Source organism: Ambystoma mexicanum, chromosome 11 (genome assembly GCF_040938575.1).
Source record: "Ambystoma mexicanum isolate Mex_15411 chromosome 11, UKY_AmexF1_1, whole genome shotgun sequence".
NCBI lineage: Eukaryota > Metazoa > Chordata > Amphibia > Caudata > Ambystomatidae > Ambystoma > Ambystoma mexicanum.
The window spans coordinates 1,346,438,481-1,346,463,803 of record NC_090934.1 but is presented as its reverse complement, the minus strand read 5'-3'; the positions used below and the strand labels follow the sequence as shown (position 1 = coordinate 1,346,463,803).

At 45.9% G+C, this 25,323-nt stretch overlaps 1 protein-coding gene across 6 annotated transcripts in view; it reads left to right on the top strand.

Moving 5' to 3' along the window:
* NEDD4 (NEDD4 E3 ubiquitin protein ligase) overlaps positions 1–25,323 on the top strand; it is a 2,630,465-nt gene that overhangs the window by 2,405,517 nt on the left and 199,625 nt on the right. For all 6 annotated transcript variants that reach the window (XM_069624887.1, XM_069624886.1, XM_069624885.1 and 3 more), the window contains 2 exons: positions 24,984–25,043; positions 25,124–25,231. In XM_069624887.1, coding sequence (XP_069480988.1) covers positions 24,984–25,043; positions 25,124–25,231 — 168 coding nt within the window. The remainder of the gene's footprint in view (positions 1–24,983; positions 25,044–25,123; positions 25,232–25,323) is intronic.

The window sequence follows — 25,323 nt, the reverse complement described above, 5'->3', positions numbered from 1 at the left end:
ATGCCTGCTCTCCTGAGCTTAGACAGCACTTGGCTGATTCAAAGGAGATAAGATCCTAAGAAGTTAGCTAAGGCTGCTAACTTGTGGGTTGCCAACAGGGCTACTCACAAGGATTTTGGGGCAACTCAGAAGAAGGATGAGGCAAAGCAGCCAAAGAAAGATAACAAGGAGAATTCCAATACCTCCCATCCAGAATAGGTCCCCAAACATAACCAGGGTAAGCCACAAGGGAAACCAAATAGGGCTAGTGACCCCCATTCCAGAGAGCATTTGGTAAATGCTTTAGTTGTGGGTCAACTGACCATCTGAGAGGAGATCCCATATGTAAGGGTAACCCTGCAGGGGTCAGCACTACATCCTTAGCCTTCTCCCCAGAGGGAGAAGTACAGATGGCTAGTGTTCACTTTTACTTGTTTGCTGCAGAACATTTGGCTCTTCAAGCCACTGTATCCTTAAAGCCCAAGGGTCTGAGTAAGAAACCACATAGTGATGTGTATGACTTAATTCCTGAAAACTCTAAGGAGTATTATGTGGACAGTGTTCTTGTCAATGGCCAGGACACCCTTGCCATGTGAGACTCTGGGGCCAGCAGAACAGTTGTGGACGAAAGATTTTTCAGGCTTGAGAATGTTGCTAAGGCACCCAAAGGTCCCACCAAACATGCTGGAGGCCCTGTCCAAATGGTTCATATTCTACCAGCTCTCATTCAGTATAACAATTTAACAGTGAGGATCCCTGTCAGTATTCAGAGTGAGGTGCCTGGGACAGTCCTGTTGGGGAATGTTCTAAAAACTCTAGCAGTAGTATCCAGTACCCCCAGGACACCCAGTCTGGAGAAGCAGAAGAACCAAACCAAATTGGCTAGAGATGCCACCTTAAGGGACCACTCTGAGCCTGTGGGAACCTCTACAGAGAACCCCACTACAAGCCCTGGTGTTAGTAAGTTGACCTCTAACCCAGGCAAATTTCAGGCTAGTATGTTAGGGAAATGGGAGCCCAAACCAAGCTCCATCATTGTTCCCCCAGTTCTAAAGTTTCTGACTCCCCCTGCTTCTGAGGAAGAGGTGGATAGACCAACTGGACCCCTCTCTAAGCCTAAGAACTGGTAATTCTCAGTGCTGGTGGAAAACCAGAAAAGAAAAGTCTAAGGCCAAAAACCTTCAGACTGTCAGACCTTCTACAGAAGACTCCAACACAAATCCTAATGTTAGGAAAAAAAATCCTAAAGTAGGTAAGGTTAGATCTAAGAGGAAGGGGAAGCATGTACCTTGCTTATCCCCAGCCCCTCCAACCAAGATGCCTGAGACCCAACCTGCTCCCAAAAAGAGAGGTGGTGAGGAACCCTGGAGACCCCTCTAGATCTAAGGGAATCCTTTATAAGGACCCCTTGAAAAAGCCTATCACAGGTTCAGGAGTTGTACCAACCTCTGAGGCACTGGTCAACCAGATCCCCAATAGATTCAAAAAGAAAGATGTCTCTCAAAGGGTGTGTAGGTCATATAGCTTACAAAGGAAAACCTTTGATTGTAACATTGAACACAGAGTAGGAAGTCACCACCAAAATGCTGATGGTCTCGCTAGGATTTTAAAACCGACTAGAGGTATGAGATCCATCCAGGAGTGGATTAAATCCTCCTGTCCCTTAGTCTGGGGGTCGGAAGGGGGGGCGAGTGTTATGGAGATTTCTCATTTATGGCTAATTTCCCTCACATAGTGAGTCCCCCAGCAGCTTTGCTGGATTTCTGGAGTTTATTTTTCCACTTGGTAAGAGTGTGAGCCTTTTTTCCCACTCTTACATGTGTTTTGCCATATGTATTTCTACTGTTTGCGTGATCTTGGGCTCTGGAGCACACCACTCCATGAGACCCACTTTTTGTGTGTGTTACACAGCACCTTCAGTGCAGTAACACAGGGCTGGCTTTGAGACTTCCCTCTGACTCCATTTTTCTGGGGCTGACTACTGTCCCCCAGAAACATGTAAAGTTGCCATTAATTTTATGTAGTCACTTTAAAACTACAGACCCAGTACACCCCATCTTACATGGAGTATTGGAAAGGGTTAACCCCCACCCCTTTTTGTCTGTGCCTCTCTGAGCTTTGTTTTGCTCTTTTAAGATTTAGACTTGGCTGGTGGCAGTGGTATCTACCCTACCTTTTCTACCGCGATTATATTATATATTAACGTGGTATTGTTCCAGGCTATTGTGGTAGCCTCAAACTTAAAACTGCTTGCCCAAATACTTTTTATTTTGGCTCCGGTTGGGTTTAGTCGCCATTTCTTTTTGTTAAAGTCCTTCTTGTGTTTTGGGCTGGAAGTCAGAGTCGCCACGGGAACTGCAAGGAACCGAAGAGAAGCGGAGAAAAAGACGGTTGCTGCAACCCCGAGTCCTGGTGAAGCGCTGCTGCAGTCCTGAGCTATCTACCCTTCAACGACCAGAGAAGATCCAGCCCGGAGTCGTCTTCCCTTGAGCTTGGTGGGGTCAAGCCGCTCATCTTCCACAGCCAGAGGATTCTCTTCGTGGTCAAAATCGCTGCACACTGCTGTATTGGTCCAGATAGCCATCTGAAGAGCCTCTCCTGTTTTAAAGGAGCGCACCTTTTATGAACCGTCGCTGCTGCTGGCTTCATCCCTGGGTAGTGCAGATCACTCCAGACGTCGTCCTTCTTGTCACACACGAACTTTGAGTCTGCAGGAAACTACCAGGAACAACAGCTGTGGCACCAGCTTCTTCAAAGAATAAGGTACTGTGTCCGACTTCGAGGAACTAGGGTGAACCCCTTTTCTCCTCATCCAAGGCTTGTCCTCAACTTCCTTCCCTCTTATAACTTTTGCTTCCTCTTTGACAATATCTAAGTACTGGCAACCTTGAATCGTGAACTATCCGACTGTGTGATCCTCGACAACAGGAACCCTGTTCCACCTAACAGTGGCGCAGGCCTATTGACTTTTTTTCTTTGGGTTAGAAAATGTTCTCTGATTCTGTATGCCTTGAGAAAAGTATTGCTGATGATTTTTGCCTCCAACTCTCTTGTGGTAACTCAGGTGCTTAGTGTGTTTTTACCCCAGTAACATTTATTTCCACGGATACGCGTATCGTTAGTAAGACCGAACTGTCATCACTGTCAAAAAGTGATTACATATGTATTCACGGTAACGTCTTTTGTTTCATAACACCGGTCTGTCAAATCATAAGGTACTTACCTTGAGTTGTTCTGCACCAGGAGAATTGGTTGTGTGTAGTGTATTTGAAGTGTGGTTTTATTTTAATAGAAGTGAAGTGTTTTGCAAACAGATGGTCAAAAATAAATGTACTTTTACTTTTTAACCAAAACCCTTGAGTCAGTGTTTGCTTGAGTCACAGTGATTGTAGTCCTTTGTGTAATCTCTACTACTGCTCATTTGCTTTTGAGATCAGTCTGGCTGCTCCGCTACTGCTACTTCTTTAACAGTGTAGTACAGGCTTGTGCCAAAGGTGAACTTGTATTACCACTTCTAGTCTTAATTGTGTGTAGTGGTCCGTAAGGGCACTGCACAGGATTCTGCCTAACACTTACCAAGAGTCCATTTAGTGTTCATTTGTTGTTAAGTGAAGTCTTGATTCCTACAGGTCCCATGTTAGAATCCCACCTGTAATGTATTGTTCATTGTCATGCATACTGATCACTCAGTTATTCTAGACCACTCCACTCTTTCATATGTCATTAATCATTCCCAGTTAGTTTTAGCTATGGGAAAGGGTTATTACTGTTTGGTGCCAGTGTTCTTAAGCCGATTATTTCTGAATGCTTCTATGCAGTCCTCAACTTTCCTCATTGTAAACTGCAGGTCTGTGACCTTTTCGGTTAGGGTGGATTTGATGGACCAGTTCTCCCAATAGAAGCCGAATGTCTGCCTTGGTTGAGCTGTTGTGGTCTGACCCGGGGATGTCTGGCTGGTCATCCATCCTGCTTGTGTCCGTGTCTACTGGTGTGTAACTAAAGGTGTGCAGCCTGGTCCTGGTGCGCTGATCCAGGGTATGATGGTTGGTTTGCATGTGCCACCGGCTGCGCTGGTTTGGTGTGCCACGTGTACCTTCTCACTGAGCGGGAGCCGCAGTGTTCTCCTTTTTAAACACTTTTCTGAGTATGATTGGCCCCTCGCCCTTTTTCCTGATTGCCCTAATGTAGCCGAGCCAGTTTATATTTAGGGCTTTTCGCGCTGCTTTTCTTCCTCATGTTTGTTTGCATGCGCCAATGCTATTTCTCATTCCTGGGAGCCTGGCTCATCAGCTGTGAGCCACGGTAAGGTTGCTCCCCCGGACTCCTGGTTCCTTGTTTATCCCCTCTGTACCTCGCCTGGTGGGGGAGGGGGTGATTCCCTTCTGCAGTATGGCCAGGCCTTGGTAATGCGTGCGCCTCGCTGTATTCTCTGCTGCGCCCAGGCTGCTGTTATACTGCTGTCTCCCTCGCCCTCCACTCTTCGCTGGGCGGGAAAATAAGAGGGACCTTCCTCTCGGCTCAGTGGCACGTTGTGGACGATGTGCGTTAAGCACTGGTCTGGAGGCCCGCTCAGGGGGAATCAATCTGATCGGCTGTGGGGGCAAGGCAGATAGTGCCGCTGCAGCAGCTTACCACTTGCTCCTCTGGCCAGTTTGGGGGGGCGGGGGCCTTCTCTCGGTGCTCACTAGTGTTCCGGCCCCTGTTGCCAACCGGGGCAGTGGCCTCCTCCTGTCCGCTACTCCGTTGTGCCCGCTATGTTGTTTTTCCTTTATCTTTCTCCCGACTCGGGGCGAATGCTGGCGATGAGGCCGGGCAGTGTTTGGACCGATGAAGGGCTCCTATGCTCCCAAGACTTGGCCTGCTTGTTCTCAGGGGTGTGGGGGGTCTGGTCCAAGGTTGTGAAGCTGGTTAGTGCCTTTGTTTTGTCGCAGCAATCTGTTGCTCCATGTCTTCTACCTCAGTTAGGGAGACGGTGGCTTAAGCTGCCATGTCGTCTTCGCCCCCTGGTGGTCTCCTTTCCTACGCTTTTGATACATTAAACTACAACATCCTGATTACTCTTTTCGAAGGGATTGTGTCCTCCGACGTATTCCTCATCTTAAATATATATCCTTCCAGCTCTGCTGGCCTCGGAAAATTTTTTCTCCAGAGGGCGCTGCGCGTCGACGTCCCTCGAGTCGATGACCCTCGACAGCCGCCGTATCGACGCTCGACGTCATCCTGCCTATAAAGGCCGCGCGCAGCGTCCGTTGCTCAGTTCCGTTTTTCCGCGCTACTCGGTGCCTCGGAATACCGTTGCTCAGTTCTTAGTAATATTTACTTCAAGTTATTCGAATCGTACTCGATGGCTTCCTCGTCGGAACCGACAACCCCTCGATCCGGCTTCAAAAAATGTCGAGATTGTGGGAAAAAGATGTCGTTGACCGATCCTCACAGAAATTGTCTGTGGTGCTTGGGAGCTGAACACCATTGTTCGGAGTGCGAGGACTGTATGTCCATGACAGCTAAGGCCCTGAAGGAGCGTAGGGGGAAGCTGGAGAAAGGTAAGACTTTTAAAGCTTCTTCTTCTTCGACGAAGTCGAGACATTCGTCTCCTCGTCACCATTCACGCTCCAGGTCTCGGAGTGGGTCTCATCACTCCTCGAGATCGAAACACTCGAAGAGGAGACGTCGAAGATCCCCTTCTCCGTCTTCCTCTTCCTCTGTTTCGCCAAAAAGAATCCCTTGCCCCACGAAACATAGTTCCCGGGCTGAATGGGAGGAATTCAGAAAAAACATGATGAGCGTCTTCGAGAAAGCGGCCTCGACCCCCTCGAAGACTGCCGAGAGCGATGCTCTGGTCGAAAGACCCGAAGGTCAAAAACGCAGCGAGTCGCAGTACCCGGCGAAAGAAACCTCTCGAGCGCGTCTCGAACCCTCGAGTAGGACCATGACCTCCAAACCTTCCTCGAAGGTTCCGTCGACGAAGGTTCCGTCGACGTCGAGGTCTTCGACGCCGTTGTCGAAGGGACCTTCGACACACAGGTCTGTCGACTCGACGCCGGCCTCGACACCGGCGTCGACGCCGAGAAAAGTCACGATGACCACACATCCAGTGACGATTCCCAGGCCCTCGACGTCGATGGCGTCGATATTGTCGAGTAAAATTCCAATTCTGTCGAGGTCCTCGAGGCCTCCGCCTCTGTTTTCGACACCACGCTCGAAGCCTTCGACGTCGGCGTCGACGACATCGACGTTTTCGAGGCCAATAATGACAAGTTCAGCACCCTCTGCCTTGGAAATGGGATTTACTCCCTTTATGAGTTCAGAACAATTGAGAACTATATCCTCAATTTTAGAAGAGGGTAATTTGTCAGAACAAGATGAGTTACAGGGACCTGTAACCCCAGTTAGAGAGGAATTTTCCTCTGAAGAGCGCAGATTAAAGGATCTTCATGATTCTTTACATGAGGCAAGTGGTTTAGACACTTCCCCTGAGGTGGATTTTGCTAAACCAGACCCGGGGGAGCACGCTGAAACCCCCTACAGAGCCTTAATGGCCAGAATTACAGAGTTCATGGGGTGGTCTACACCTTCACAATCTTTCCAGCAAGATGACCTCACGGATATTCTTGTCAAAGGCCCACAAGAGGATCCAGTGGTGCCCTTTCATAAAGCTCTTCAGAGAAAGATCATGACAAACTGGGAAACCCCAGATGTAATACCAGCAGTAAATAAAAAACTGTCTGCAAAGTACAGGGTATCTTCCACAGACCCAGAGTTCTTGTCTAAACATCCATCCCCAGAAAGTCTGGTGGTACAAGCAGCATCCTCTACCGACGTCAAGACGGCTTATCCTACTGTCCCACAGGACAGGGACGATAAAAAATATGATGCTTTCGCTAAGAAAGTCTTTTCAGCATGTAGCATGGCGTTAAAGTCTGTTAATGCTACTTGCACCCTTGCTAGGTTCAGCCATACACTTTGGGAGTGTGCTTCTACAGCGGCTGACTGCATCCCGGAGGGAGAAGAAAGGGATGCGTTCCTGAATATTATACAGGACGGTAAAGACGCTATGTGCGAATCCCTCCAGACGGGCATTGATTCGGCTGACAGTATCAGCAGAGCAATGGCGGCAAGTACATCAACCAGGCGGTTCGCTTGGTTGAGAAAGTCGGGTTTTGCCCCAGATGTGCAAGCCAGGCTCTTGAACATGCCATTTGATGGCTCTTCTTTGTTCGGGAAAAAGGCGGATGACAGTTTAGAGAAACTGCAAACTTCAAAAGCAGCAGCAAAATCCCTAGGAGCTGCAATCCGTCAGACTCCTTTTCGTCCCACAGGAACCTCTGCGAGGGGCAAGTCCTTTCGCTTCTACTCCTCATTCGGAAGAGGTAGAGGACGACCGGCTCAAAGGGGTCAAAGAAGAACTACCCGAGGTGGACGGGGTAGATATTCTAAAGCCGCAGCAACAGCAGGTGCCTCTTTACCATCGGCATCTGCATCAGCCGCCCCAAAACCACTCTGAGGACTTCCCTCACAGGACACCTGTAGGAGGCAGGTTGACTCAACATCTGGCGGAATGGCAGGCTATCACGTCAGATGCTTGGGCATTGGAAACAGTTGCCCAAGGTTACTGCCTACCTTTCCTACGTATACCTCAGAGTCATCCACCGGGGATCAGCTCTCAGAAAGCTCCGGATCCGCTCCTCTTGCAGGAAATTATAGACCTGCTAGAGAAAGGTGCCATAGAACCGGTACCTGTAGCGGAGTGGAACAAGGGCTGGTACTCCCCTTACTTTCTCGTTCCAAAGAAAGACGGAGGACTGAGACCCATCTTGGACTTGCGAGAATTGAACAAATTCCTCAGGAAAGACAAATTCAAGATGGTCACTCTTTCTCAGATCCTCCAGGCCCTTCAATTTCAGGACTGGTTGGTATCTCTGGACCTTCAGGACGCTTATTTCCATGTGCCTATCCATCTCAAACACAGGAAATACCTGAGGTTCGCAATTGGCAACTCTCACTATCAATTTCGAGTACTGCCTTTTGGGCTGACCTCCGCCCCGAGGGTCTTCACCAAGTTAATGTCGGTAGTGGCGGCAAGTCTAAGGAGGGAAGGGATTCACGTCTACCCCTACCTGGACGATTGGCTGATCAGGGCTGTTTCTCCGGAGCAAGCTCAGATCCAGCTAAATCACGTATGCTACTCCCTTCACAAGCTGGGCTTCTCCCTCAATTTAAAGAAGTCTCAAATGATACCATCGCAGAGACTCCAGTTCATAGGAGCGATCCTGGATACTTCCCTGGGAAAAGCCTCGCCACCAGAGGTGAGGGCTCAAGATATTCTACAGATGGTTACCAAGTTCCAACTTGCCCAACGTCTCCCAGCTTTCGACTTTTTGAGGTTGCTAGGCCTCATGGCATCCTGCATTTTCCTTGTGCCAGAGGCTCGCCTGAGAATGAGATCCCTCCAGTGGGCACTGAGGACTCAGTGGTCACAATTCTCAGGGAGAATGACAGATCTTCTTCAGGTTCCCGGCAGGGTGGCTCGAGACCTTCAGTGGTGGGCCTGTCAGGAGAACATTCTGAAAGGAGAACAGTTTTGGCAACCCTGGCCGGAGATAACAGTAGTCACGGATGCCTCACTCACGGGGTGGGGAGCCCACGCCAACGACTTGACCATCAGCGGTCGTTGGTCTCCATCGGAGTCCAGACTACACATCAACCTGTTAGAGCTGAGAGCCATCAAACTTGCGTTGAAGGCTTTCCTGCCAGTTGTACAAGGGAAGAACGTCCTGATAATGACGGACAACACGGTGGCCATGCATTACCTCAACAAAAGAGGAGGCGTAGGATCACTATCCCTGTGCAGAGAGGCGATGCAGCTCTGGTTTTGGGCAATCCAAGAAGGAATCTCTCTATCGGCAGTTCACCTAGCCGGAGAGAAGAACTTGACAGCGGACGCTCTGAGCAGGCAGAACACAGTCTCTCACGAGTGGGAGCTAGCTCAGGAAGTCCTTCAAGAGATCTTCGCCCTTTGGGGAACCCCTCAGGTAGATCTGTTCGCCACCAGCCTAAACAGGAAATGCGACCTGTTCTGCTCAAGGGAATTTCCTCCGAGAGGAGCTCTGGGAGACGCGTTCATAGTGGACTGGGAGTTTCCGCTTCTGTACGCGTTCCCACCGGTCCCTGTCATTCCTCAAATGATCAGGAGGTTGAGAAGATTCCGGCGAACCATGATCCTAATTGCCCCGGATTGGGCCAGGAGAACGTGGTACCCGGACCTTCTAGACTTGTCCATCTGCCCTCCATTTCGACTTCCTCTCAGAGAGAACCTACTCTCACAGAAGGGAGGTCAGGTTCTCCATCCAGACATCAAAACCCTCAATCTTCACGCTTGGCTTCTGAACGGCTGAGGTACAAGGATTGGGACCTCCCTGATGATGTTATGGAGGTGTTGCTTTCGGCAAGGAGGCCAGCAACAAAGTCTTTATACCGCTGCCGTTGGAACAGATTTTGCAGCTGGTGTAGAGAACAGAATATCGACCCATTTTCATGTGGTACACCAATGGTTTTGTCCTTCCTACTATATTTGGCAAATTCAGGCCTTCAAGTTGGCACCATTAAGGGCTATCTCGCAGCGCTATCTATCTTTAAGCGTACTGCGGAAGAACCATCCTATTTCAAATTACCCTTGGTAATACAGTTTCTAAAGGGGTTAACCAATGTTTATCCCCCAAGACCATTCCAAGTTCCCCTATGGGATTTAAACTTAGTATTAACTTTCCTGATGGGGACACCTTTCGAACCTCTCCATTCTTGTTCGTTAAGATTCCTTACCCTTAAGACTGTTTTATTAATAGCACTTACATCTGCTAGAAGGGTGAGCGAATTACAAGCTCTTTCTTGTAAACCCCCTCATACAATCTTTCACAAAGACAAAGTTGTCCTGCAAGTGAAGCCTAATTTCCTCCCAAAAGTAGTCTCTGAATTCCATATCTCTCAGAAGATTATCCTCCCATCTTTCTATCCTCCTCCTCACCGGGGAAAGAGGAAGAGAGGTTACACAGACTAGACCCTAGGAGGGTTTTAAGTTTTTACATTAGTAGACTAGCCAGGATAAGACAGGCAGACCAGCTGTTTGTAGGCTACGCAGGTCACAAGCTGGGGTTACCAATAACTAAGCAGACCATTTCCAGATGGATCATTCTAGCCATTCTGGAATGTTATAAACTGGCAGGGAAAGAGCCCCCTCAAAACCTTAGGGCTCATTCGACCAGAGGTATTGCAGCTTCATCGGCCCTCAAAAGAGGCGTGCCGATTAAAGACATATGTGCGGCCGCTACATGGTCGTCTGTCCATACCTTTACACGGTTTTACAATCTGGATTCTTCCTCTAGTCAAGAGACTAGGTTTGGAAGGGCTGTACTGCATTCTATTCACCAATAGAAGACAGCGGGAAGTCAGTACTCCCTCCTCCGAATATAGAATACTGCTATGGGAGCCTATCTAAGATGAGGAATACGTCGGAGGACACAATCCCTTCGAAGAACAAGTTACTTCTTACCTTGTAACGTTCTTTCGACGGGATGTTCCTCCGACGTATTCCTCATCGACCCTCCCATCCATCCCCGCAGTTTTACTTCCCTTGTTGTTGCAGCTTACGCTCCTTCAGGGTGATTAGTCTAGTCCAAACAGTAATACTGTGGGCTACAAAACGGAACTGAGCAACGGACGCTGCGCGCGGCCTTTATAGGCAGGATGACGTCGAGCGTCGATACGGCGGCTGTCGAGGGACGTCGACGCGCAGCGCCCTCTGGAGAAAAAATTTTCCGAGGCCAGCAGAGCTGGAAGGATATATATTTAAGATGAGGAATACGTCGGAGGAACATCCCGTCGAAAGAACGTTACAAGGTAAGAAGTAACTTGTTCTTCTGCAAGATCCTTGGCATCACGGATCAGGCTCTTGCTTGGCTAACCACCTTCCACCTTGCTTCCTTTCTCTCCACCACCTCACTCTTTACATGTGGAGTTCCCCAGGGCTTTATCCTCTCCCCCTGGCTCAACATCTATCTGGCTCCTTTGGCCCTCTAATCTCTACATTCACCTCTAACTTTCAGTGTTATGTGGATGACCCGCATCTCTCTTTCATGCTACCGTTGGCCTCCTCTTGGCTCATCCCTGACTGTCTCTCTGCTATTCAGTCATGGTGCCCCTCTAATGATCTCTGTGTCAACGGCAGCAAGACTGAGATCCTTCTCATTGGACCCCTACTCCTGCATTCCCTCTCTCACTCTGGCTGCCCTCCTTGGGCCCTCTGCTCTCACCCTCGAGTGAGGCAACACACCTTGGAGTGATCTTCGACTCCACACACTCCTTCTCTCCACACATCACAGACCTTACCAAGAAGCCCCATTTCCAGCTATACCTCCTCAAAGGTATTCCCACTTTTCTCACTTCCACCGAGAATCTCACTGTCTCCACAGCTCCGGTTCTCTCTAGGCTGGACTACTGCAACAGCCTCTTTCTCAATCTGCCTTCCTCTACCCTTGGTCCTCTTCAGCTCGTCCAGAACAGGACTGCAAGACCTATCCTTGGCCTCAAGCCCAGGGACTGCATCTCTTCGGCCCTGAAATCCCTCCACTGGCTCCCGGTGGCTGCAAAGATCAGGTTTAAGACCCTCTGCATTGTCCACAAGGTTTTTTGGGGCAGTGGCCCTCTCTACCTTCAACTCTCTCTTCCTAAGAACCTTCCTCGTAGAGCCCTTCGCTCGTTTACCTCTAACTCTCTGCGGGTGAGTTGTTTCTCCAAACAGAGATTGGGGGGTAGAACTGTCTCTTCTGCAGGTGCCACCCTCTGGAATGGCCTCCCTGCCTATCTCTGCCTTGAGCCAGACCTCCTTAATTTCCGGAAACTCCTCAAGACCTATCGTTTCTCCTCTTCTTTCTCTCCCTCTGCCCTGCTAACCTCCCCTTGCTCCTGCTCCGTCTGCTGACTGGCTGCCTTGTTATCCTCTGAGTCTTACAAGACTCCAGCTCCTCCTCTGACCAGTCCCCCTGCACTTGCTACCGGGCCTTACTTGCACTGCCTCCTGGCTAACCTTGCACTTCCAGGCTGGGATTGCCCCCTTGGTATCTCAGCCTCCCAGCACTTAACTTCGGGCCCTGCTGCTCTGGGTGCAAGTCTCCATGTACCCATGTTCGGAGAGTTTTCCTAAAGTCCTATTGGTAGTAAGACTTTAGTACGCTATCCCTGTGGTTTGTAGATCTCCAACTCTTACTATCAGTCTGTACTAACTCAGGACCTTGCTAAAGTGGCAGAGCAGTCAGGCTTATCTTAAGAGGAGGATGTAAGCTGTAGTTAAGTACACTGAACCTTAGTTAGACAGGCACACCAAGGAAACTCTTAAAGTTATAATTTATGTATTATTATGTATACATACACCAGAATCACTCTAAATACTTTAGACTTTTACACTAGAACCCTTCAGAATACTTGAGAATACACTTCAAAGGACACTTTCACTTTTGTGTTTGTTCGCGGTTACATTTGTAGCAACGTTAGAAAGGGAAAAGAAAATGTTATCGTATTATCGGTTACTGCCCGCACGTTCGGTTTCTAACAGTTCATACAGTTATACATTTACTCTTCAAACACATATAGTAAAGTCACTTTAAGAGTTGAAAATGGTTAGTTAGTGTAACATTAGCCTGGTTCAAGGTTCTAGATGTTTTTTTTTCTTGCACAGTAACTCTTTTAAGTTGAAATAAGCAACGCTTGCTAAAGGCAGTTCGGAGAGAGCTCAAAGTCTTGACAAGCCACAGAATAGGAAGAGTTCCTGAGGATTTCTTCCAGTCTCTAGTGTTCTAGAAGCAGCTAGTTAACTACCAAGGGAGACCTGTACAAGGACTCTATGAAGGTACACAAGCAGCAGCTTGAGTCGGAGGTAAGAGGGTGTGACCCTGGACACGTCTAGGTGCACTCCAACGCTCTGGAGCTCTTAAAATTGGGTAAGCAATACCTTTTTCCCCACCCTACCTTAGTTTAGAATAAAATGTTCTTGCTGGATGCTCTGCTAATTTGCAGCTCTGGACCCGAACTCCAGATTCCTTGGTCTTATGGCTGAAGGTAGGACAATGAACGGGATCTCTCAGCAGTAATCTCGAGGGAGGACCTGTTGCACGACTTTCAGCAATTTCTTGGTTCAGGTTCATTCACTCTGCAGTTTTGATGCCTTTTCTGCAGCACCAACAAAGGACACAGATTGTCTGGTCAATCTTCTTTGCTTCCTGGAGTTCCGCACTCTGGTGAGGGGCTCTGGGCGAGTTGGATAGGATCTCTGAAGTGTCCTTACGGGTTCAACAAAGATTTTGACAGATTCGGCCTTTCCATGACAGTGCACTCGAAATGGGCAGCAGGTCTCCTGGTATTGTGGTTTCACAGCTCTGGAAACTCCTAGGACCTCGGAAGGTGGCTCAATTCAAAGCTCGTCTTGGGACTGGTGTTTCCCACCCGCCAAAGGGAAGGAGTCCTCTTAGGAGCTCCTCTGTCGCATAGAAAAGCGGGTCAGGATAGCAGTGGTCGCTTCACAGTGTTGCAAAGGGTCTGCTGGCGTCTCTGGTAATCATCTTCTTTGGTTACTTCCGTTTCCAGTGGCCGATTTGCTTTTCACTCTAGAAGCCTCACCTTTTATAAAGTTACAGCACACACTCCTCTGCAATCTCTCTCAGGATTTTACAGAAAGGGGCGTTTGGCTGTCCAATCAGGACAGCCAAGACCCCCCTGGGGGAGCTGGTCCTATTCAGGCACTCTGGCAGTCAAGGAACGGGTGGGGTGGAAGACACCTCTCCCAATTCCTGCCTGCCCAGACACTCTGGAGCCTAGGCGGGGATACCCAAGGGTTCCCGCCAAAGGCAAAACACAAACAATGACCTTCCCCTTCCAGAATGGTAAAAGAAGGGCTAACAAAGAACAACCACGCTAGTATTGGCAAAAAAAAGAAGGTAGGCCCCAAGTTGGAACTTGGGTGCCCCTATTGCGCTCTACCGAGGCTATGACCATAACCTGCGGTATAGCAATTACACATTAGTTGGTAGAAAACGTCCACTGCCACCAGCCATAACTAGGAGATTGTCTATGTGACTAAAAAGTCACAGAAGTAGAGAGCAGAAGTATACTAGGTATCCCTTTGGCACTCCACTGAAGATGGTGTGTGCCATTACTGTAGAGTTTTGGGAGAGATACTAAGTATCCTTACGAACTGTAGTTATTCAAGGATATTGTAAAAGAATTTTAAAAGTGGACCCTAACGGTCCTCAGCAACACTGCCCATAAGGAGATGTGTGCTGCAGTAGTAAAACACAGATTCCTTTAAGAGCTATGGAGCAGACAGACTCCATAGTACCGGTAGAATACAAAGAACGGAGTTCCAAAAGACAGTGCCCACAAGAATGAATGAGTGGAAAAAGGCTCCACTCATTCAGGATTGAAAGAAAAAGGTCCAGAAGTCCAGCAGAAGGTCCTGGGAGTCTCACTAGGAGAGAGAGGGTGAAGCATAAAAATGATAAATCTCCCTAACAACCCTCTCCCCTGCACTTCTTGTTTGCACACTTGCACAATCTCAATGACACAAGGCCTAGTAAGATCGTTGTCTTGTCTTCCCTGTTTCCCCCTCCCTTGCCTTGTTGCGCCTTAGAACACTTGTGTATAGGCGCATAATAAATAACAAATCAATCAATCTGGAAACATTTTAACCTTTTCTGGTGATTATTCTTGAAGAGCTGTGACTAGGCTTGGACTGACTCATAGTGCAATAGGGAAATGCCATAATCACTGTCCAGACAGGCGAGTATGGGCCAATGTTCTGGGTCAAGATGTGCCACTTTAATGACTTTTTTAGCTGTTACCTTTAAATAATATTACTATCATTATAAGCTTTAAATTCTACATTTCCCACAGGCTTTCTCAAACTATGGCCCTCCATATGAATTGCAATGCATGAGCATGCACACTGTTTTTGGTACCTGGGACAATTTCCTGTTACAGTTCCACCCTGGATATGGCAAAACAGACTCTGTCCATATGAATTATCCTTGGCATCTTGGAATGCAATTCCCAGGCACCTGCGTGTCTTAAGGATCATTCTGCAACAGGTCTGAATGCAAATTCATCCTTAAAGAGAGGCTCTTCTCTAATGTGTAAGGCGGCAACATTGTCTTAGCCGCACACATGGTCTGAACAATTCTTCTTGGATTCTTTGGCAGGAGTGGCTGCATGATTTGATTTCTGTAATGCATTGGGAGCCATTCAAAGATGAGGAAACTGTAGGAGTGAGGTATCCAGCCGAAGCTCTGTCTGGGCTACAGCTACTCTGGAAATCAAACGTCAAAAAAAGAGCAGAGCAAGACATTAAGTCAGTCTCTTCCTCTCCCTTTCTTGGGCCCTTTCATGCTGAGCAGAAGATCTGTCTGGCAGAGTGCTTATACTTGAAACAAAGATGGTTCCCAATTAGGGAACTCCCGTCCCCTGCACACTTTCAATGGCTGAGTATACAAGCCAAGCAGTTGAGAGTTTATCTGAGTTCATTCAGAGTTTTTCTTATGAAAATGAGTCATCAAAACAATGTCAATAATCACCTTATGGTGTCAACAATATTTTCATAATTCTATATTAAGTAATACACTTCAACCTTAGGTTGTAATTTTCATACATAATTTAGTAAAACAAATGAAAAATGACCCGACGCATTTCTAGATAATTCTCTTCTTCAGGGGCGAGTAAGATTTTCAAACTTTTAAATCCTATATGGGTGAATGTCTTCAGTAAAAACGATAGGCAATGTGTTCAATTAGAATATCTAGGTCTCCTGTTTGTTGATATAAAGTGGAGAGTGAACATAATGGTATGAATGACTGTCTGTGCTTATCTGTGGGTGGCTCCTGGTCAGTGAGGGTATAATAATTTATTTTGGATGAGCAGTCCTTTTCAGTCCTTTTGGAGACGCTCCATGGTTGGCCTTGGAGGGCCCATTTTGGGGATCCTTGTACGGATTTTGAGTTGGGTTGTTGGATGCTTCTTTTTGATTTTCTGCAGTGATGTTTGTTTCAAGTTAGTGCTGATTCTCACGGGACAAACTCCTACCAGCCAAATGGGGGCACAGTAGCAAATGCAACAAACCCTTGATTAGCAGTATCTGGATAGAGGGAGAACCACCAAGTATGGGACACAGCAGTGAATAACACCACTGAACGGTTGGTACACAGCAGTGATGGGGGTATTCTTTACTAGCTGGCTGATTTTGGTATGCTATGTTGTGTAGGTAATAAGAGAGGCAGGGTTTTTTTGAGTACAGTGATTGCTGTACTCCCCACCCAGACCACACTTATCTTGTCAGCTGGCTAATGGCTTCTCATGCGAATACGGGCAAACACGGTCTGGAGCTGCTTCTTCGGGAGCTGCCCTTTGCCTTTGGGCCCTTAGCCGAAGGGACTGCACGGGCAGTGGTCTGCCTTAGGTGGTGTGGTTAAGAGCGCACCTCCTGGAGGGCAACAGCCAGTCACGGGTATAGGAAGGTTGGCAGAGGAGAGGTCACACAGGAGCAGCAGAAAAATGGAAAAAAGTCCAGAAGGCAAGTGGAATTGGCTGCCAGGAACAGAGCCAGAGAGACACCCGACTGTTCAAATCAATTGCAAGGGGCAGGGCGGGAACTGGAAGAAAGCCAGAAACAAAGAACAAACTACACCCACAAGATGCAGGCAAGCTCAGAAAATGGTGTGGGAGGCCACAGAAAATAAGGTAAACCCAACAGGATAGCACAAACTAGTAAAAAAAGATTGAAAAAAACACACAACCCATTCCACAGGAGCACATGCAACTGGACAAAAACTGATTCAAATCAATGTTCAACTACTCACTGAGCATCAACCAGCCCTTAAAAAATGCTCCTCGAGTGGTTTCCTTAAACTGTGTCATTTTTCCTTTTAAACAAACATTGTCAGGTTTGACAATCAAGGCTCTTTTCACATCTAGACATTTTTAACTGTAACACAAAATGTGTTGTATATTGCATTATCTGTGTCTATGACAAATATTACATTGGAAGCAAAATCCGTGCACTCAAAATCAGGATTCGTGAACATTTAAGTACTATCGGAAGTTAAGATGCCAAGCATCCTCTTGCACTACATTGGCAGCTGATATCTACAGGGTGTACTCAGTTAAGATTCTCGTCACTTCCTACACTCGCCAAATTTCACTGATTTTGTTGCGTAGATATACAAATATATATTTATATATAATATACTCATAGTGCCATGGGAGCCAACAAGGTCCAGCAGAGCTGAAGTTTTCCCCCTCACAACCATTTTTTCATGTCCCACTTAGAGGGAATGGCTTTTGGCTCCCTTGGTCATAGATCAAGGTGAGAGAACGGGATAGTCGGAGGCGGCCTCAGCGTGACCCTTACGTTAGCGTTGGTACGCTGGAGAGGTGCGGCTTGACATCCTGACGTTCGAGAGCCGGGAGCCGGAGCTGAGAGAGAGAGGGAGCTGTGAGCTGCTGTGCCACGGCGGGCTGGTGCGACGCGGCTCAACCCTTGCATCGCCTGACGGCTGTAGCTGCGGATTGAGCGAGCGTGGTGCCCGGAGTGTTTGTACTTCCCCTGGAGACGAGCGAATGTGGTAGCGCCCCAGGCACCAGACTCCAGGATGGGCGAGTGACCTGGATACGGTCGACAATCACGCAAGTACAATCACGCAGGTATCGTGGTCTCTTTGTGCTCGCCTTGTGGCCGGCCCCGTGGTGGATTCTCTTTTACAACTGCATTGTAACACTCAGATTAATGTGTTCGCTGGCACTGTTCATATGCCAGTATAGCTGTGACACCTACTGAGATCTTGGCGAGCCAGGCTGGGGTCACCTATGTGACTAAGTAGGGCTGTAAAGTCACTGATGAGGGCCCTTTTTACTGTCGGATGCACAGCGGTACACAACAAGCACTAGTCTTTTTCCCTTTAAACTGAGAGTCCCAAGGACCCCTCAGAGAACTGGGTCTGAACTTTTGAGACAGCGTGCACTGAAAGGCAAGTGCATCTACTGCGACCTTGAAGCTATCGTTATACAACTGAGTCTATAGAGTCTATAGAGGAATAATACCAGACAGCTCAGTCCTACATATTGATAACGATTTAGAGTGGAATAACCCTATGCCCTCACGTAAGAAGCTCCAAGCACGCTATAATCTGCGTCAGCGGAAAATAAGGAGTAGTCCAACGAACGGGGAGAGAGCAATGGACAACGAGAAGCAAACAAAGCCAGCACCAGTTATTAAAGGCGCAATAACAAATTTTTTTACAGTGAATCCACACCCCGAAAACAATTCTACCACCATGGATGAGGGGGAGGCGAACAATATTGACCTGCAGGATCAAGAGAACTATGGAGATATTGATAACAACTCTCTATTGGAGTTATGCCTCTCCATGCAAAGATCGATGACACCTGTGGTGATCAAAGCATTACAACCGGCTCCGAGAGATCAAATAGAGGAAGCTACTCAATCCCCGAGAGCTGGCTCTGTAAGGTTGTCAACAACACCAAATCTAAAAATCCACAACGACTCCGAGCTGGAACTTAGAGAGATGGACGCAAGAAGCATTACATCTTCCAGCCCCACAGACTTGGCTGAATTACAATCGTCGGTTGCTTCTGTACAATTTGCACTCAAGATCCTGCTAAAAATGTGTGGACGCATATTGGAAACCACATTAAGTTTGCATACACAAAACCTTGCTGCAGAAAAAACTACTGTCAGACCCTCGAGGGAGAATTCGGTTCCAAATCCAGCGGTAACCGAGACAGTGGAAAACCTGGAAAAGTCCCCTAATGCAGTTAACACATTTGAAGTATTTCATTCCCGTAAACAGCGGAGACTAGCCAAAAGAGCAGCAACGAGAAAGAAGGTTTGTGAGGTGATACCTCCTGTATTGGAGATTGAGACATCAGGGAAGAACAATAAAAAACCGAGGAAACCAACCACAGGTGGGGGTAGACGTAAGAAGAAGCAAGCAGGCTATTTAACAAGCTGGGTACTGTCAGATGATGATGGGGACTATGAAATAGAAGGTGGAATCACACCTGTATCTGTTATAGCTGATACAGAGCAGCCTGAGGAGTCTTATGTAACTGGTGGTGAAGGCAACATACCAGCCGACAGAGATCTAAGCAGAATGGAACCTGTGGTCAACCCTAAGAACAAGGAGATTCCTCCTAAAGAGAACAGGATATGCCTCATTAAAAATCTGTATCAGCAAAGTGAGAACAGCTGGCTTTCCAGATCTGAGTTAATGACTAGATTTCATGCAGTCCCTCAACTACGGGTACTAATATCAGACGACTTCGAATTTGTTGAGCCTTTGCAAGTTGCCAATGCTAATGTCTCCGCCATTCATTGTAAGTTTATCTCCTCCGCTCAATTGATACGCAACTACAAAGAAAGCCTTCGAGATGTCGACATTGAAGTGGATGTCGATCCAGACCAGGAGGATCCTAAGTGGCCACGTAAAACCCCCTCAGTGGTAAAATAAACTACCGATGGACTGCCTAAACTGAAAAGGGATCAGGTAGCGATAGCTGATGTCCAGAATGTGCTAACCTGGCTAGCATCAGCATTACCGAAGGTGGTGAACTCAAATTGAACCCCCTCACTAGTATCATGGAACTGCAGAGGATTCAAGCATTTATTCGCCTCGGCAGGTTCTCTTCAGCTCCTAACCGAAAATATTTGTATATGCCTGCAAGAGACCTGGCTAAGGGCATCTATAATACTTAATGGCTATTCAATTTACCAGTCCCTGGCGATAAAAGGAAGGAGAGGGAGACCTTATGGAGGACTGATTATAGGTATTAGAAACACGGTTAAATCTAGGCAGCTGGAGACACTATCCAGCGACAAAGTGATTGCAGTGGAAATGGAGAGCATAAGTTATGGATGCAAAGAAAATATGCTCATCATTAATCTATATAGTCCACCTCATGGAAATGGAGTTGAACCCCTTCAAGAAGCAATTCATAAATTAATAGCGGCTTGGGTGATTGTTCCGACTAACAATTCGGTAATCATCGCTGGGGACTTTAACTGTCATATGTCAGGCGCAGCTGGTACTACGACTAATCCCTTTTTGCATCCAATAAATAATATGAAACATAAAATCAAAGATCCAATTGGTGCCTCTTGGCAGACCTTTTTCAATGAATGGGAAATGGAGATGATAAATGGCAGAACCCCAAGCGACAACCCAGGAAATTACACCTGGCATAGTGGGAAAGCAAAAAGTACCCTGGACTATATATTTGTGAGCCCTCAGATGGCCCTGAAAGTAAGAGATTTGAAGATCACCTCAAACGATTGGAGCGATCATTCTACCCTGGTGTTAAAGTGCAATATTGGCACGCCAGCCATACATACTAAACCCCTAGGTGATATGTCAACTAATCACTCGGGTACCCGAATATGCTGGTCTGATAAAAACATAAACGCAGCTGGAAGCACGGTGCAAACTGTGGATGATAACATACTGTCCCAGCTCCAAAACATGTCCATAAATGAGATGGAACAATGGGCCACCACATTTTCCTCTTTACATGCGACATCTGCTATAAACCAAATAGCGACAGAAGATAAAACGTCAGTAATATACGATAAAAGCATAAGAGATGCTAAACGCAGGTTAAGAGCAGAAATCCGACAAGCTAAATGTACCAGCAAATCCTTTGGAGACTACCATGATGTATGCAGAACTCTAAAAAATAAATATAGATCATGGATTAAAGCCAAAAGACTCGAGCAAAAACTTAAGCGATGGCAATCTATGGTTCAAACAATATGCTCCAAAAATTCGAGAAGCATATGGTCTTTACTTGGCCAAGCAAGGGGTAGCGGTAGTAGGGACCTGATTAACCCGATAAGTGCAAATAAATGGACAGATTTTCTTATGTGCCGCAATATCCCCAACGATGAGGTGGGTAAGCAGGTAGAAAAAGTGACACCAAGATCCGTCCCTTTCAGCATAACAAGTGAACACCTAATCTGTAAAATTAAAAAGCTTAAGTCATCTAGGCTCCTGGGCCTAATGGCCTCTCAAATGCTGTGCTGAGGAGCCAGCCGGAATTTTGGGCCAAATTTGCAAGTATATTATTTGGCAAAGTATTGGCGGTTGGGAGAATTCCTAAATCATGGCAACATGCCTATTTAATACCAATCTTCAAGAAAGGTGACAAGAAAGATCCCTGTAATTATAGACTACTTTCAATGCTAGACTGCACAGGGAAGCTTTTTGCATCACTTTTACTGGAGAAATTAGAAGAATGGGCGACCAAAACTGAAATATTCAATACATTTCAGAGTGGCTTCCGGAGAGGCTATTCAACAATCCACAATATCATCATATTGGACACTTTGCGCTCAAAAGCCATGAGGAAAGGAAATCCACCATTATATGCTTTGTTTGTAGACTTTAAAGCAGCCTTTGACTCGGTCCGCCGAGAAAAACTGTGGGCAAAACTCGAGCTATTAGGCTGCCCGAGATCCTTCTGTATTACTTAAAATTATTGCATGAGGACAACACAGTGGCCTGCAGACTTAGTACTCAGGGGGATTTGACAGCTAGGATTCCACAGAACTGTGGCGTTAAGCAGGGGTGCGTGACGGCCCCATTTCTGTACAATCTGTTTACATACGATCTACCAGATGTCATCTTAAGTGAATATAACTGTTCTGCAGTAGTTGGCACTATCCACTGCGCAGTATTAGCGTATGCAGATGATTTGATAATTATGGATCACACATTTAGCGGTTTACGGAGGTCCGCTCTGAAGCTATGGGAATATGCTGCAAACAACGACCTAATTATCAATCAGGAGAAAACTCAGGTGATGGTCTTTTCAAATAAGAAGATTGCACGACCCAGACTAACACTGCATGAAACAGAAATTAAATATACCCAGCAATACAAATATCTTGGGGTCGAAATAGATGCCAGGCTGGGTTATAACACTTGCATCCAAATGAGAAAACATCGGGCAGCTCAAGTAACGTCGTTGATCAGCCAATTTGCAAGACAGAACTGTGGAATGTCACTATGTGGAATCCGTCAAATCTATACCCAGGTATTAACTCCTATGGTCGTTTACGGGCTGGAAGCGCTGCTGCAAATGGACTTAAGCTGGCTGCAAGTGATAGAGGGTAAGTTCTGGAGAAGAATCCTAGGTCTTCCTCAATCTATCCCAATGGCACTGCTAAGACTGGAAGTTGGGGTTTCCTCGCTAAGGTCCATTGTCCTGAAAAGGAGAGCAGAACTGTATTTAAAGATGTCTAATCAACCAGAGTCTCGGCTATTAAAAGAATTTGGCATGGAAAGTACAAAGGAAACCACCAAATGCCACCTGAAAAAGGAGACTGAAGCCCTCCTGAGGACAATATGCTGGACCATGAGTGGAGAGAAGCTCACTGATCCTCAAAAAAAAGCTCTTTCCAAAAAAATCGACCTTTGGGATTGGCTAGAAAACTACGCACATCTCGACAAGCTTCCAAAATACAAATTTATTCATTACATGCTCTACTCATTCAAACAAATGCAGCCGTATTTAACCCTCAGTCCTTCTAGTAGACTCAGGCGATTTTTACTCTTACTGAGGGTTGACAATCTGCCGCTGCTGACTAACAAAAGCAAATATAATGGTTTATCTTCCACAGAAAGATATTGTAGACTCTGTAAGGACAAAGGATGCAAAGAAACAGCTAATCATGTACTAACTAGTTGTGTAAATATGATGGACATTTACTTAGTAAACTTTCGCAACTTTGTCCATGATACGGAGTTTATAGGGGAAGTTGATTTTTTGGCAACGCCTCATAAACACTCAAAGTATACAGCTGCAGATTGCGACCTTTAGAGTATGGATGGAAATTGAAAGAACTCTGAATATCTTTGTATGAACCTGTTAAACACTATGGCATTGACTTCTGTAGAGGTCTATGATCTTTTGGCCTATGTACCGCGGTATGTGTAATCGTTATTAATGCCTAATGATCAGAAAAATAGCAAGTGCAATAAGTTTTAAACTAAGATGAGCTTAATGGTAACTTAAATCTTTCTAGTCAGCCAGTATTAACAATATGTAATATGTCATATGTAATATGGAACTGTTTTTTATTTTCTTCTGCTATTCTCTTCTCTTCTCTTTTTTCTCCTTTTGCAGTTTTCTTTTTTAGTTTTTAGTTTTATATTTTATATTGTATTTATCTTTGACCTTATATAACTTATCAGTATGTGTAAAGTTTAAATATAAACTGTAACACATTATTAATAAATGAAATTGAAAAGGTGCAACTCCAACCTTCACATGAGATGTCTGTCAGAGGAAGGATTTATCCCATCACAAAGAACATTACCAAAGTTAAGTAATGTTTTCTTTCTCATGGTGGGGACATCCACCATGAGATAGATCTCATTGTGACTCCCCAAACCGAAAAGTGCCAATTCTACACTAGTTGGTTCCATCAGAAGGGGACACTTGGGAAGGGTTTTTTCAACTCCTTGGAGGAAGACATTTGGCAATGTTGATTTTCCCTCACACTCCACATACCAACATTTATTTTGTTCAGAGAAGATGTCCACAAATCTGCACCACTGACCCTCAAAGCGTATCTCTCCTGAGTTCCAGGAGTTTGGTCAGATAGACCTAATGCAGGAATGTTGAAGTACTGGGACCCCTTATAATATGGAAAGTAGTTACAAAAAACATTATGCACTGGGTGTGTTTCAGATGATCTACAGCCAAGACAACCACCTTTAAACTCAGAGGATATAAAAGAATTCAGGGAATATTTCAGTGATTTTCCCTTTAAAATGGATTAGTGAAGCTTATTGTTGTCACTTTTTGAGACTGTGCATTCGGTTCGGTTGCAATATCATGGAGGACCCTAACTAAACGGATCTGCTTTTCCACGGAAACAAGATAATTTTATAGACACATCCAAAACATATAACTATATAGTATGATTTACTCATAAGCCCAGTATTGTTGCTACTGACCTTATTTTTTGTTTTCGTTCCTTCTGATGTATAAATCACTGCACTCACTGAGTGAGCTTAGTTATATACTATTATCAAATTTAAGAACAATTCAGTTGTTGGGTCATTGTAGATCTGAATTCAAGGGCAGCCCGATTTCTATACGAGTGATCCTGAATTGGATCACAGCTAGCAATGCTATTTGCCAATAGAATACTGGGCAACATATTAAAAAGGAACATAAGGCTTCATTACTCAAGAGCCATTGCTTCAAACGCTGCAATGCTGACAGAGTTGTAATTACAAGCCAGTTGATGAGCAGCCACTTAGAAGGTTCCTATATTTGGGAGTGGGAAAAAAATTTGGGAGTGGGACAGGCGGTGGAACCTAGCCTGTTTTGATGTTGGTGAGCCTCCTCAAACCTGCTTCACTATGCTGACGTACAAGTAAAATAGTGTATTATAATCTATCCAATGTTTGTGAATCTATGAAAGATCCAATGCTGTAGATGTTTTTTACGTACAACTATTGTTTCCAGGTTTGGTGCCTTCTATAGATGAAAATGTGACCCGTATCATCCACGAATGAGGTTACCGGATAAATATCACTCGCATGCATACATATTCTAAAGATGGTCTTCGGAAGAAGTGCTAATGGGCTACCCTCCTCATTGGCTATGAGGCTAGTGGATATGCTGCTTAAAAAACACAATTTTTCGTTGCTGTTTGACATGCTTTGAACATTTTCTTTCAGTTTGAGAATCCCTTGTGCATTCCAATCTTGCTAGATGAATTTAGTTGCAGGTAAGTAATGCGTTTTTTACTTTTATTATTTTTAACAATTGGGTAGGGTTTTAGTTTTGGTTTAAAAACGTGTCTGATCATGTTTTATCACATAGCTGTTAACCATTTTATAAATATAATAACCCTGACTAACTTAAACTTTCATTTTCAGGGTTTCTTTGAACTAATACCACAAGATCTCATCAAAATATTTGATGAAAATGAGCTAGAGGTAAGATATTGTTTTAATGGAATGATGGTGCGTATTTGGGTATGTTGGGCTTTCTCCGTAATGTTGTACTCTTTCTCCAGCTTCTTATGTGTGGACTGGGTGATGTGGATGTAAACGATTGGAAAGAACATTCGAAGTACAAGAATGGATACAGCAGTGGCCACCAAGTTATACAATGGTTTTGGAAGGTAACGCACTCCTTTCTTGCTATTTGAGATATATTTAATAACGTCCCACCATATGTACATTATAAGGATATTGCAAGTTAACTCTGAATCCT